Below are 14,635 nucleotides of genomic sequence, written 5' to 3'. Positions count from 1 at the left end.
TCTCGTTGGAGAATCCTTTCTCCCTGCCTCCAAATATATTTAAGGTGGAAAAAAAAGGAAAGGAAGGAAAACCAAAAAGAAACAAGAATATAGCCAACCTTTTTAATTAGAGTATATTGTACTTCCAAACTGAATACACTAGAAATTGGCAATGCAACATAAAATGCAAAGAAATATACCAGTTACTGTCAAAATGACCCTGTACAGCCTTATAATGCAAAAAGCTTTATACAATACAAATTTTTATTAATGTACACAAACCTTGACAGAATGATACTTCAACATAATACAACAAGTTAAAAAAAAAAAAAGAAGAAAGGAAAAAGTGCTGAGAACTTTAACTGAATTACTGAATGGAAAAACACGCTAGCTCTCATTAAAGAATGCATAGTGAAAACCAGTATGAAATTACCTTTATGGTGGGGGGAATTTATCAGAACTGTTGGTCATTAATCAATAGGGGGAACCTCTGGAGAACATTTCTTTCTTTAGCCTTGAACTGCAAACAAATTATTTTAATATGCATGAGCTCTGATAAATAGTGTATTTTTTTAATTAAAAAAATAAAAACCTCCTAACACACTTTTCCTTACAAAGAAAATTTCTATAACTTGCCAGAAAGAATTAATTTATCTTTTCCAAAGTGCTAAACAAATTTCCCAGGTACACTAAACATTACCATGTCAGATACTGGTACAGTGGAACATTGGTGAGCATGTGGCGGTCACACGCTGACAGCTCATTCTTGGAATTTCCAGCCCTATTTAAACTGCCTTTTGGTTTATATAAAGTGTCCTACTAATATTCCTGGCAGCCCCTGGTGGTCTAGTGGTAAAGACGCCGCGCTATCACCGCTGAGACCCGGGTTCGATTCCCAGTCAGGGCCACTCCCGGGCAGGTGGGGCTCGTTAGCCCTTAAAGGCAACCCACCTACGTCCTAAGGACCTCGCTGCCACCGTCCAAGCTCGCTTGGCCCCGGCAGATGAACCTTAGGATTAAAGGGTGGGCTCAGTTCCGCGCACACTGTGTCTCACCTAAAAAATCCAATGCGCAGGCTGGAAGGTGGAAAGACCTTCCCCGGATCTTCGATCGCGAAGACTGGCCATTATTATTACTAATATTCCTACTTCTTCCTCCTGGACAGCTGTACTCTACCTGTCAGTTTGACAAACAAGCTTTTTTGATTTGTGAGTGTTTGCTTTTCTGTGACACAGTCAGAGATACACGCATGGAGTGTGTTTTACAGAACTGGTATAGTTTCTGGATACAGATTGCAGATTTCATGCTGCAGAGATATTACACTTTTTATGCTTTGAGTATTTACTAATACAGTATTTTCTATTTTGTCTCTACTCCCAGGGAGGTGTTACCAGGAGTTATGATGGAGTAAAGCATGGTTGTCTACAAAGGTTTATACATACTTTGGAGCAGACGGGTTTTCTTTACTGTGTAGACAGAACCACCACATGCTTGTTAGAACCAAAGCTGGCCTGCTGGAATGTAAACAAAATGGTGAGACTTCTCTGTCCTGGAATTAATATTTCCAAATGATAACCTGCTATGATTTTAGGTATTTCTCCCTTGTAAATAGCTTCCAATATGTTAACGGGAGTGCACAGATTAGGGTGTCCTCCCCAAACAGGAAGAACTTGGTCATGATAGTGGAGAATGTTTGGCCATCTCAATACAAAACAGATGTAGGAATCTTGCAAATAGGTTAAATGATGCAAGTTTTGCATCCAAAAATATTTCTACACAAGCTTCATTTCAGAAATAATGAAGATTGAGTTATGTTTCTAGTTGTGCATATGGCTAAGAGCCCTTGTGGACAAGAAATGCCTTCCTGAACTGGGGTGTTGCTGCACTGCTGTCATGAACAAGGGGTTGTTGGATCCCCCCATCCCACAACAACCTGCAGGAGAAGTTCCTTCAGGACAGCACAAGGGTGGTTAGATAGCATGACAGATGTGACTCAGGGCACCTCCTACAGTGGTACAGCCAAGGGACAGCGAGGGGTCTCTGGCAAAAGCTAGGTCAGACATTTCAAATACCTGGTAAAAGGCAGCGAGATCCAAATCCACGAGACACCATGGAAAACAATAATGGAGTAAGAAGGCATTCCTGTACGTCATTTTGAAACGCTTCACATTTTATACCTCCAATTTTAATGCAGGGTGTTTTTAATCCCTATCTTTCTTCCGGCACATTATGTTGTTTAAGGAGCACAAATCAATTAACAGTCGGTTAGCTTCTCTTAAATTAAGATCACTCTTGGCATTTTGAGATTAACAAAGGTCACATGACCGATCTGCATTTGCTTTTTCCTGCAGTAAAGTGCTACATATAACATGCCATTTTAATGACGACAAGTAGGAGCATTAAATAAGTACAAAGTTAGCTTCCTAGCAGGGTACACTCTATCTGCCATTAACCAAAAGGAGTATAGTGTTAACTAATGACATGGAGGGTAGCAATAGGACTGTCAAATTTGCAAGTACAATTGAAATACTGAGGGTATAAAAGAGAACTGTATAGTTCCAAAAGCGTCTTTTTATAGCTTTATATTTCAAAGAAGTTACTGGTACCTTTTCAAAAAAACAGTCTTATTACCTTCAGCCCACAATTTGTTTTTTTCTTTTATTTTTTTGCAAGTGAGAAATAAACTAGTGCAAGACTAAAGCACTGTGCAAAACTGCCTTTTTTTTTTTTTTTAGTCTGAGTATTTATACCCAGAATTTATCCATACCCTTTTTAAAATCCCCTTGTTGGACTTCTTTTCCACCATAGAATTCTAGTTATACAAGTTGTTCCTGCAAACTAAAAGGTAACCACTGCATAATACAGTATATATATATATATATATATATATATATGATATTTATATGCCCTTTTAAAACAAAAGATGTATGCTATGGCCCAGATGCAGGTGCTTGTCACACCTGTGTAGCAGTTAAGAACTGGGCCTGCTGTGTGTGTGTATGTGTGTACATACTCATGGTTTTCGTTGCCATACTCTCATCCTGCAGTGCTGAAAGAAACTTTTTCCTCATCAGTTCTACCTCAAATCCTCAAACCTTGACAACTGAGTACAAGGCATCAAAGAACTAAAGGAAACTGCAAATAGCACTGAAATAATACACCGGTTCCCCCTCCCCCAACCCAAAAAATTGCTCCTTCCACAATGCTGCAGTTCAGGGGGAAACAGGGGGAAGGGATGGAGCGAGTGTGTGAAAAGGGGGAAAAGAATAATAATTAAATAAGCCAATCCAAGGGATGTGCAAAAGCAGTGTCATGGCACACTACAGGCAGACTCTCTTTTCACGCACCCGCACGCACACAAAGCCCAAAAAATAAAATGCATCAATATGTAATCTTACAAGTGCTGATTGCCATTAAGGACACTCTTTTTTTTTTTTTTTTCAGCTTAACAAGACAAAATAGTTTCTTAGATAAGAGTACTGGGAACATGCCTCTGAAGGTAGAAGTATGCAGCAGGTCACCTCTTGGAGATTTAATAAAGCAGCTTTCATGTCAATGCAATAAGTATACACACAGAGCCATTTGCTAAACCTTACTAATGATATAGTACAAGTGTTCATTACTTCTTCAGTCTACCTTTTGCAGCCATGTATACCTGCTGGGTTTGCTGGAGTATTTTTGGTACAGAATGCAACTGCCCTCAGACAGTTTCTGCCCTTTCTGTTAGTCCAAGGTAGGCAAGGAAGGAGTGTTTAGGTGAAGAGGTACCTCCTGGTGCAGTCTGAGGTCGGGGTGGATGGAATGTGAGATCATAGTGGTTTTTGGGAAAAAACATTGTTAAAGGAATAAGGTGGGCAAACTCTGAGTTCCAGTATTTATCAAAGCACAGGGAAGTGCCATTGACGGCCAAGGCTTTCACTGCCAAGTTTGGCTCTGCCCCACTGCCCTGTGCAGCTGACATAGCAACTGTTTGCAGAGCCTGGGAGGCAGACATAACTGAGAGGGGTGACAGAAGGTTTCTGGAGCTGTTCACCGGTAGGAGCGGACTGGCTTCCTTGGAGGTTGAATACTGGCCCTTCTTCTCCTCTTCGGAGCAGTCCCCGTTCTGGTGCTTCTTCACGTGGCGGCTGAAGACAAAAGGGTGGGTAGTCTTGAACAGGCACTCGTCACAGCTGAAAGTCTGGCGTGGAGCATGCTTCAGTTTCTTGTGCAAGTTGAGATTGTCTTTGCGTTTGCAGCTGTAGCTGCACTGGTCACAGTGAAAAGGGCGCTCGCCGGTGTGGACACGCATGTGCTCGATCAGCTTGTTGGCTGTCTTGGACAGGTACCCACACTGGTCACACTTGTAATGGTTGCCAAGGCGGTGTTCCCGGATGTGCATCTCCAGCTCTAGCTGATTTGCTTTCACTGTCTGGCAGATCCGACACTTGTACTCCATCTTGTAGTGAGTCTTCAGGTGGCACTCCATTGCTGTGGGGCGGTTTGTGGAGTAGATGCAGAATGGGCACCTGGCAACACAGAAAGGCAGGCACAGAAAAGAGAGAAGTCACTCAGCTTAAAGACTTATAGCCCTCATTGAACCCTGTCACTCAGCCCCTCTCTGACTTACTAAAGAGAAAAAGGCACTTTGTTCTCCCTGTGAAGCCTCTTGGTTTGCCTTGACACATCTCTATACTTTAGGGGTTTTGCCCATTTAATGGCAGTAGAGTTTTGCTAGGAAAACACTGATTCACTCTGAAGGAGCATGTCTTTAACCTTCTGGCTTACCTTGATGGGGAAGATTCTGCAAAGCAGGCCCGTAGTGCAGAATGGGTGACTGATGCACAGGTACTTTGTGTAACGACATTCCTAGTGTTTGCACGGAGTCACTTTGGCCATTTTTTCCATTAAGAAGTGGTTTAAAGTGAGTGTTTACAGATGAGCATGAAAGCAGCTGTTTAAGTAAAGATGGAATAAACTTGTAATACCACATGTACAGCAAAAGCTTAGGAAATTCCTTTTATGTGACCTTGAATAAGTTTGCTGTGTATCCTGCTAGGAGCAGCTGAAAGCCAGGCTGTTAGGATGCTTTGTAGGGATTCCCATTTCTGGGAAATGATCTAGGCACACTCAAAGGGGTGTGTATTTGGCAGTGTTTGCCTACAGCCGCCTCTACCATGGCAGGATTTGTTCCTATGCAGGAACAGGATGTGGGTTCTGCTTACTCACAGCAGCAAGCATCCGGCCCAGGGTGGACATGGCAAAGGGCCTCACCTCAGTTCCTGAATCAGGAAGGGCTGAGAAGGCTAGAGGAGGGAATTTTGCAAGCTTGGAAAGAAGCCTGAGCTGCACGCTGAACAAGCCTGGACACCACCAAAGCTGAAACACACCTGCTTTTGCTTTGTGTAGTTGAGAGGAAGCTGGTGAGGACAATTAACTGCCAGGGATCTCTACCCCGTCAAACCAAGCACACAGCCTTTCAGATTGAACTGCTGAGCTGAAAGAGCAGGGCTGGATAAAAAGATACAACTAAGGCACCTGGCTACAGTCTTACAGGTATCCCCAGCTGCCACAGGTCCACATTCATTGCATAGCAAGTCTGCTAACTGTGTTCTAGCGTTCTGGACACTTTCTAAGATGAGATCCTCTCTCTCCATGTGTGTTTTTCTTGCTACAACTGGTTGCACATACAGGCTTAATATTAACCTACAAGCTAATCGGGAGACTTTTGAGGAAAGTGAGTAATACAGGAGGACAAAATCGATAGTAAAACATCTGGACTTTTCCTGATCAAGTACTCTGATCCAGAGAGGGAGCCTGGCATTGAGGCTTCTACTGTGATTAGCTCTATTGCAACAGAGGACTTGGCTGTCTATGCACACATACCTCTCCTGGGCTGGGTGCTCTCTGGATCAGAATCTCAGATTTTGACCTGGAGCTGGAAGAATCATGTTTTTTTCTCTTCCCCCACAGCAAACAGGAGGCAGAAAAATACAATTTACTTAGATCTCTTCAGGCTCTTCTGGATGCCTTAAAAAAAAATAAATCAGAGCTTTTTCTTAGGTGCAGCTTTCAAGGTACCTAATTATTACTTGAATTGGGCAAGAATAACATATGTAGACTAAAAAGCACATTCTGTCAGGAAGACTCGAGTCATAGGTCATGGTTTTTCCTTGGTAAATAGAAAAGATTTTGTGCAGCTTAAACCAAATGTGCATTAGGCAACTGGTCTGTATGTCCAAGACAGACATCCCATCATTCTGGCACATTACTTGTTTCCCAATCTGGTCTTCTTCCCAGAGTCAGTCATCACATCTCAAGTGACCCCAGATCTCAGTTTATGGAACTACTGAGCTGGAGACCAGACGCTACCTGGCAAACAGAACCAGTTTTCAAAAGCTGCAACACAAACTGATAGAGCCGCGTGCAGTAACATCAAATGTGGTGTGCTCGTCACAGCACAGCTACAGGGCACTGAGAACATCAGTCTGCTTAGCAAGAGCAACAGAGGCTGGGAGCCCTGTGCTGAACCCCATCTGGGCTCAAAGTGGTCCCAGCCTTTTTTCCTGCAGCAGCTGGAACAAACAGAGACCAGGGATGTGCCTCTTTCATAAAACCATGTTGCCTGCCCACAGAGAGCAAGCATATGGCCCCAGCAGTCGCTCCGTCCCTCAGGGGTCTGACTTTGACATAAGGGCACACTCATTCTCTAGAAACACTGCTCTGCACCAGAAGGCCTTAAAGTACACCACTGTAGCCAAAACCAAACAGCTTTTTTCTCAAAAGACTGTATTTCTGATTACAGGTTAATTTATACAACAGTGATTATTCTGGGGCATGTAAACCAAAGCAGAAAGCATCAAAGTTACTCATTCCTGGAGAGAAATTGCTTTAGAGTATGCAAAGGTTACAACCTTTAAGATTGTAACTTGATAGCTAGATTCAGAGACTGCATAGGGTTTAGTTTTTGTGAGTCAGGTGCAGAACAGAGCTGTGCTGTGTGCTTGCTCCTTACTCTGCCAAAACCCCTGTGTAGTGCTGCCTTGTTCTCTGTAGGGACCATCACATACTGTCTCCTCTTTGACTTGAAAAGGGAAAGGACCACAGTTTGTAACAGCTCCCAAACACCAGTGGATGGTAGGTTACTAATCTGCTCTAATGATGCAAGCCTAAAGGACAGGGCATGGGTCATTAAATAAAAGGAAGCCCCAGATCTGGATTATCAGTTAACCAACCCTTTCTAATTGACTTCCTTTTGTCCTATCCCCACAGAATTAGAGATCCTTAACACAGTAAAAGTTTGTGTACTTGCTTTCCTTACTTGAGCCCACCGGTGGGGACAGTGTGGCATTTCTTGTGCTCCAGTAATTGTTCGGGTGTCTTCATGAACTTGTGGCACACGTCACACTCGAACATCCGTGTGATCAGGTGGATTTGCAGGTGACGCTCAAACATATTTTTTGTTTTGCAGACAAAGTTACAGAAAACACATTCAAAGCCTGAAAAATAGAACAGGAAAATGTATCCCTGACATTGTGGCCAGATCGACTGCATAGAAGGGGACAGTTTGCATTTGTTAAATGGTGTTTTACCTTTCTCTGACTTCTCTTCAGTGTTCACTGAGGTCTGACTACTAGGCACTAGAGAAATGACTAGCAGGTTGTTTGACCCCTTGTTTTTTGGGGTTATATCTGCATCTTCTTTGCTGTTGGCAGAGTCGCTCAGTGCTGACAGTGAAGATGAAGATGGACTGTTAGATTCACTGGGTGTCTTCCTCTCTTCAGCTGAAAAACACAAATAAGAGCAATAACTGCTTCAGTAGATTAGATGGAATTTCTGTGATCCTGTTTTAAATGTCAGGAAGTATTTATATTTAAAGTTAATTCAAACATGCTTATAAAACAAGGCAGAAATTAATTGAGCTGATAAAAAAATCATTGTTGGGCCTCCTTCCTTTTTTATTAGCACTTTAATGATGATACATCTCTCAGTTTATTCTACAATTGAGTTTATCTGTAATGGTAGTGGGAAAGGATCATGCAATTCTACCTCATTACCAGACTGAAAAAATCCCAAGAAAACACTTTGATTACTCTGAGTTCAAAACCAATGAAGAACTTGTCATTTAGAAAGAAAATAGAACTTCTGTAGTTTTGGAGTACAGAAACCAAAAATGCCTACTGGTTCAAGCTAAACTTCCCCCATCTTTCCATTTATGTGGGTCCAATGAGTAAATCTGGGATGAAGGGTAATGGAGAATAATCTCACCCATTGTATTGAAGAGCATCCTCAGCAATCACTGTAGGAGATAACTGTGTGGTCTCGAGATTTACCTGGTTTTATTAGGATCTCTTACTGAAGATAATTGAAAACAATGTTATTTAAGCGGACCCAGAGATAAAGCCCATCAGAATATTCTTATGTGTGCAATAAATGTATGAAGTTCAAATTCCAAACCCTATCACACACTAGAAGTGAACAAGAGTGAGAGTTCTCATATGAGAACGGCTGTGAGCCAGCAAGGCAAGGATGGGCAAATTATTACCTCCCACCCATGTCTTGGTTCAATCAGAGCTGTGTTTAAAACAAGGCTTTACTAAAACTTCAAATTCTCTATGTGATATAGTCCCTTGATCAAGGCCTCTGCAAACACCAGCACCTATATGCCTGACTTTAAACTGATGAGTGGCACCTTTAAGATAAAAATGTAGGAATGCACTAATGAAATCTGATGACCCGAGCTGCCAATAGGGAGAGGGACTGGATATCATTCAGAAAAGATTCACTGACCTTGGGGACCAGAGTAATAGAAATGGAATGAAATTTAATAGCATAGAGTACAAGGTTATGACATGAAGGGCCAGTAACAAGAAGTTTTGCTACAAATGAGAAGTGCTTAAGTCGGAAACAGTCAAGGAAAACAAAAGAAGAATTTGAGTAGAACATGGGATGAATACGAGCAATCAGTGTTGGGGAGCCTTCAAGGAAGGTAAATATGATCACAGAATGTTATTGTGTGAGCTATTCCCAGTAGCTGCTGCTGTTTTACACTGCCATCATGATTTATTTCATTTCACCATGTACAGCTGTGATTGCACGTGTCAAGAGCAGGGTTTCTAACAGGAACATACTCAGTGAGGGATTGGTACAGTGAAAAAACTGTTTCATATAAGAAAAAGCTCAATGTACATTTAGAGGGGAGAGGGTTGTTCTCCATAAATATACTAAGGGAATAAATACTGAGGAGAGAGGGAAGACAGGTGGAGGGAGGGAGAGGTGGACTGCTGCTTCAGATGAAGGGCAGTTCTGGCACAAGCACAATGTACGTGTATTCCAGTGTGTGTCTTACAGATAGTCAGAAATTTGAAAAAGGTCCCTAATCTTTAATGCAGGAAAGTCTACAGATGCCTGTCCATAGAAGAAGCTTGTTTAAAACAATTGCACTTCTTTGAAAGCCTATGCCAACATCCTGACAAACAGTCCGTTTATGACCTGGTAACATCACAGGATAAGGGACTGGAGTCAAGTGACCCAGAAAATCCATTCTATTTTTTACTCTGTATTTGCCATATATGTGAGCATTTGGCTGAATCACCAGCTGAATGGCTCAGTTGGGCAGGGTGAAGGAAGAACAAAGGGCTTTTTGCTTTTCCTCAGAAGACAAGTAGCAGTTTAAATCTTGTAGCCATGATAGGAAAATACAGTAGAGTAAAGCTCAGTTTTGAGCTCTGATGCAAGCTTTTCATGTGGCTATGGGTGGCCTTTCTCATTTGCCTTGAATTCCTATATATGAAGTGGAGTAGTGCTGAGAGCTGTGCTGGCATAAAATCCCTTGAGAGCTTCCCAGTAGCTTGTATTTCTGTAGTTACATTTAACTTACATATCTTTGAACACAACGAATCACATTCTTCTCTCCCTTCTTTTCTCCACCCCTCCCTTTTCCCAATTTTACTCCTGGTAGGAAAGGAAAAGCAATTTAGCAATGGAAAAGTTGTGCTGGATGCAGTTCAGGTTCAGTATCATAAACACAACTGTGAGAAGTTTGTGGCAGCAAAATGCTTTTGCCTGGTGTTATAAGAGAAATCAATTGAAAGGATTCTAATATTCTCCTTAAATTATGCCAGACTTCATTAGTTGGACTAAGCATATGGAGCTTGTTGGAAAACTGCTATTGCTCTTATCCTTGGCTATGAAGTGAACAGGACCAGGGAAAGAACACGAGTTGTTCTGTTATTTAATATAAAGTTACATTTATGGTATTGTTGAATCACAGTGTCAACTAAACATCGGTGTGAAATTCCAAACTCATGGTCTGTGGGGGCAAACACACCCAAGAGGCAAAGCTCAACATAATGTTTATTTCAGACTTCCAGCCGGGTATGCACAATTAGCACTCAAAGTGACCTTATCATCATAGAAGTCAAACCAGGATTTTGATGAAATAGTAAACCAGTCAGAAAAACAGATGAAGTATGCTGACTCCAACAAGGAAGGGGATTTGGAGGATAAGGGGAATAGGAAGAAGAAGGGCTAAGTAGTCCTTCATTTATTTTACTAAGCTTGAAATTTGATCTGCACTACCAGATTATTTGCCTGGCTGGAGTCCAATTCACTTCAACTTTGAGAGATCAGGCCTTAATTAGCAAGCATTTCAGCGAAAGCAGTGCTAATGGGAAGTGTAAAGGTTGCATCTAAAAAGCAAGGAAGAGAGAGATCACTGCAGCTAGGAGAGAGGGATCATCACCTGTGTGCTTGTTGTTGACATGAGCCTTCATATCTGCCTCTTCCATAGTGACAAAATCGCATGCTGTGCAGCAAATGGAGAACATCCACTGTTCTTTATCCACGTGGAGGGACATGTGACTGACAAACTGGACATTCATCTCCGTTTCAAACCCACACACATGACAGCTGCAGGCAGAAGGGAATTCAAAAGTGAGTAGGAAACATTAAAACACAAACCACAAACAAAATGCTGCCCTTCCCCTGAATTTGCCAGAGAAAACTCCCTGCATGGATTTCTGCTCTTCCTCGCTGTTGAATGTTCACTGCAAAATTCTTTTGTCTGCTGAACTGCCTTTGAACTGATGGCCATGCCAATGTGATTAAGGGCAGGCACAATGCAACAATCCTGTACATGCCATAATGATGCTAAATAATCATAAAGTTAATTAAAAACTACAGAGTCCAGATGCTGTGCATCACCTAGCTGATTCCTTTGGGCAATAAGAGGCATTGCAGCTTTGCCAAGATGTTTAGTACAGCTGATACACTGACAAACACAGAGCTTGCTGCACACTCCAGGAGTGATTTTCAAGCCCTGGAATGGTTCCCATGCCAAACTGGGATCTTGTGCAAAACTGCCTGGCAGTTTCAGTGTAAGCAAGTAAAAATGGGTTCAAACATTTCTTATGCTTGACTGGAAAACAGCAGTCATCAGCTATGCAAATAATTAGGAGGGATACAGATTTTGCAGCCAGCACATAAACAGAGTGATACTGAGAGGCAATGGGAAGGACCTTTTAATTTAACTTTCTTTGCAGAGTCCTCCTCTTGCTTTGATTAGGCCATTAACATTTAAAGCAAGCCAAAAAAGATTGAAAAAGGCATATACTCTAGGGTACTATTTTGCTTTCCCAGGGGGAAGGACTAGATAATCTAATCCAGCAGGTCTCATTTATTTCTTACTTCTATGATTTGGTAATTAAATCTGCTCTTGGCACTTTGACTAAAAGCAAGAGTGATTTGGTAATCTGCTTGGCCACTAGAGTACACATCACAATTTGCAGAGCGCACATCAGCGCACAGGCAACAAGAAGAATGTCTAAATATCCATTTTCTCCAGGCAGTTCCTTTAAATTTTTCAGGTAAATTCTCCTAAATGTTTTTTTTCTTTGGCCACGTTGGTCACTGAACGTATATAGCTCCAGCAAATGCAGGAAATCTGGATATTGATATAACAATTCTTATTATACTTTAATTGATTTCATAGACTTGGCTGAAAACAAGGGAGCTGTCAGAGGCAACTGGAAGCACAGTGCTTTAGATTTCACAGAATCATGGAATCAACCGGGTTGGAAAGGACCTCCGAGATCATCAAGTCCAACCCTTGATCCAACACCGCCATGGTTACCAGACCATGGCACTCAGTGCCACATCCAGTCTCATCTTAAAAACCTCTAGGGACGGTGAATCCACCACTTCCCCGGGCAGCCCATTCCAGTGTCTGATTCCCCTCTCTGTAAAGAATTTCTTCCTAATATCCAACCTAAACCTCCCCTGGCAGAGCTTGAGACCATGTCCTCTTGTCTTACTGATAGCTGCCTGGGAGAAGAGACCAACCCCACCTGGCTACAACCTCCTTTCAGGGAGTTGTAGAGAGTGCTGAGGTCTCCTCTAAGCCTTCTCTTCTCCAGGCTAAACAACCTCATCTCCCTCAGCCTCTCCTCATAGGGCTTGTGCTTGAGTCCCTTCACCAGCCTCGTTGCTCTTCTCTGGACCTGCTCCAGCACCTCAATATCCTGTCCTGAACTGAGGGGCCCAGAACTGAACACAGTACTCAAGGTGTGGTCTCACCAGCGCTGAGTACAGGGGAAGGATCACAGGTACCTGAGTACCTGTGTACAGGTCCCGCTGGCCACACTGTTCCTGATACAGGCCAGGATGCCATTGGCCTTCTTGGCACACTGTTGGCTTAGAATCAGTGAATCCATGTACACAACAGGATGTTTCCAAATAAAACTTAAATGAACACAGCATAAAGAGTTAAAGAGACTTCGAAGAGCCCAGCTGCCACTTAAAAAAACCAATCCCACACCAAATCCCAGAGTCCTTCCCAATGGACAGCCAAGTCAAACAGCATGAGGCAGCCAGCGGGGTTTTTGCTGCTCAGCCTAAGCCGGATCAGGGCAATGCAAATACTTCCATCACGATTCTACCCTGCAACACCAGCAGGGTGGCCCTGTAACATGCCTTGAGCAGGCAGGTAAGAGTGTCTGGTGCCCAGCCCTTGCCTGGGTCCTCACCTGTAGTAATAAGGGTGCTTCTTCCCGTCGCTGCCTTCGGACGTGACAGCGCTGACAATGTCCTCAGTGTCTGTGCTCACCAGCTTCACGGAATGCACAGTCAGGTGCTGGTTCAGGTTAGCACGGCACTTAGCAGCATAGGGGCACAAGTGGCATTTGTATTTTCTCTCTTCTGAAAAAGAAGAGAGAAAACCCTAAATGTGCACCTCATTTTGGAGCTAGCTGCTTTTAAAGCTGCCAGTAACCAAGCACGCATTCCTTTGGGTTTCTCTGAGCAGCTTTTAGGATGAGGTACTTTGGAAGCTCGACATTTTAAAAGCTTATAGGAGTTCACAGCAATTACTCAGAAAAAAACTAATATGAAGGCAGTTTGGGGCTAGGTTTCTTAATTTGCTCTACCATTTGTAGTCAGATAATATAAAACTTTATAAACTGGAAAACTGGGGCAACAGCTGCTCTGAGAGCTGCAGCAAAGCCAGTAGAGAAACAGGTCAATAGTCTAAAACTACTTCCTTTACCTAGCATCTTTATATGATTTTTGGGCTTAGTAATTGTTGAGGTTGCCCATGTGATCACTTGCAGTGATCACTGACAGTTGATGATTTTGTATTAAAATCTAAGGTGATACTGAGAGGAACGAAAAGGATCCTTTAATTTAACTTTAAAGGGGAGGAAAGGTAACACTGTATCATTAGTCCAGTTCCAAACATAAACTAATGAAACAAGCTCATTTAAAGAACAGTTGAAAAAATTAAACAAATTCATCACAAGTTTCTGATGCTTCACAATTTAATTTTTTTTTTTTTTAAATTTTAAATTAAACATTTCTAAGACCTGGAAGCACAGTTTTTATATGTGTGCCAGGCTGAATTTTGCAGAGAGCTGATTAAAATAACCAAACATTACATCAGTTTTTACAACCTTTTCCTCTGAGAATCTGTTGCTCTAAATTTGAAATATACTGCTAAAAGTGCTAGGGGAAAGGCATTCAATAGGGCAGCTTAGGACCAAGGGAACCCCATGAGGCCATGGGACAGAGCATCTGAACCTTTTCAGCATGGCTGTACATGGCACAACAAACACAGCATTATACCAGCAGTATTTTTCAGCAGTACATAGGAAATTCTTGCATTCAAGTCTTATTTTGTGCTGTGCACCTCGTCAGGCTGACAGAGTGCATCTTCTGTATAAAAACTCTGTCTCCATTGACTTGAAGCTCATTAAGGAAGTTGATATGGGGCAGAACCAGCCCCTGTTCCTCTCAGAAGTGTATGATAAGAGCAGAGATGAATGAGACATTAAATCCTTTCAGTTTCACAGGTCTGAAACACCATGGCCAAATCTTTTGTTCAGTGACATTTAAAATGCTCATCAGGTGAATGATGTGTCTGTCCAAGAAAACCCCCCCAAATCTGGCCCAAAAAAAGGCCATGCCTTCTCTTCAAAACTCCAGGTTTGGTTAACCAGTTGGTATCTACAGTCTGGTGTACTGGAACCTGAACAAACTCGCATTTACACATTTTGAAAGGATAAATTACAAGTAGGCTGCAAAGGAATAAAATGTCATTTAACTCCCTAAATGCCACTCCGACATTCTGCCCTAAGTGCGAGGAGCCAGGGATGGCTCACACACTCTTTTGCTTACTTTCTTT

General features: G+C 42.3%; 1 protein-coding gene across 6 annotated transcripts in view; it reads right to left on the bottom strand.

The window, feature by feature from the left end:
* Window positions 1–88: 88 nt before the first annotated feature.
* The window catches only part of ZNF827 (zinc finger protein 827), a 105,653-nt gene continuing 91,106 nt past the window's right edge, over window positions 89–14,635 (bottom strand). For 2 of the 6 annotated variants that reach the window (XM_050327329.1, XM_050327330.1), the window contains exons 10-14: window positions 12,984–13,155; window positions 10,703–10,869; window positions 7,551–7,742; window positions 7,280–7,457; window positions 89–4,487 (exon numbers count right to left, since the gene is read on the bottom strand). In XM_050327329.1, the coding sequence (XP_050183286.1) occupies window positions 3,680–4,487; window positions 7,280–7,457; window positions 7,551–7,742; window positions 10,703–10,869; window positions 12,984–13,155 (1,517 nt within the window). In that variant the 3' untranslated portion in view covers window positions 89–3,679. Of the gene's footprint in view, window positions 4,488–4,746; window positions 4,913–5,844; window positions 5,989–7,270; window positions 7,458–7,550; window positions 7,743–10,702; window positions 10,870–12,983; window positions 13,156–14,635 lie in introns of all 6 variants that reach the window. The other 4 variants (XR_007630246.1, XR_007630248.1, XR_007630247.1 and 1 more) reach the window with 4 other exon arrangements.

Source organism: Myiozetetes cayanensis, unplaced genomic scaffold, assembly GCF_022539395.1.
Source record: "Myiozetetes cayanensis isolate MyiCay16 unplaced genomic scaffold, myiCay2020 scf33, whole genome shotgun sequence".
Taxonomy (NCBI): Eukaryota; Metazoa; Chordata; class Aves; order Passeriformes; family Tyrannidae; genus Myiozetetes; species Myiozetetes cayanensis.
Note: the sequence above shows the minus strand (reverse complement) of the source record. Positions and strands in the feature narration are given on the sequence as shown.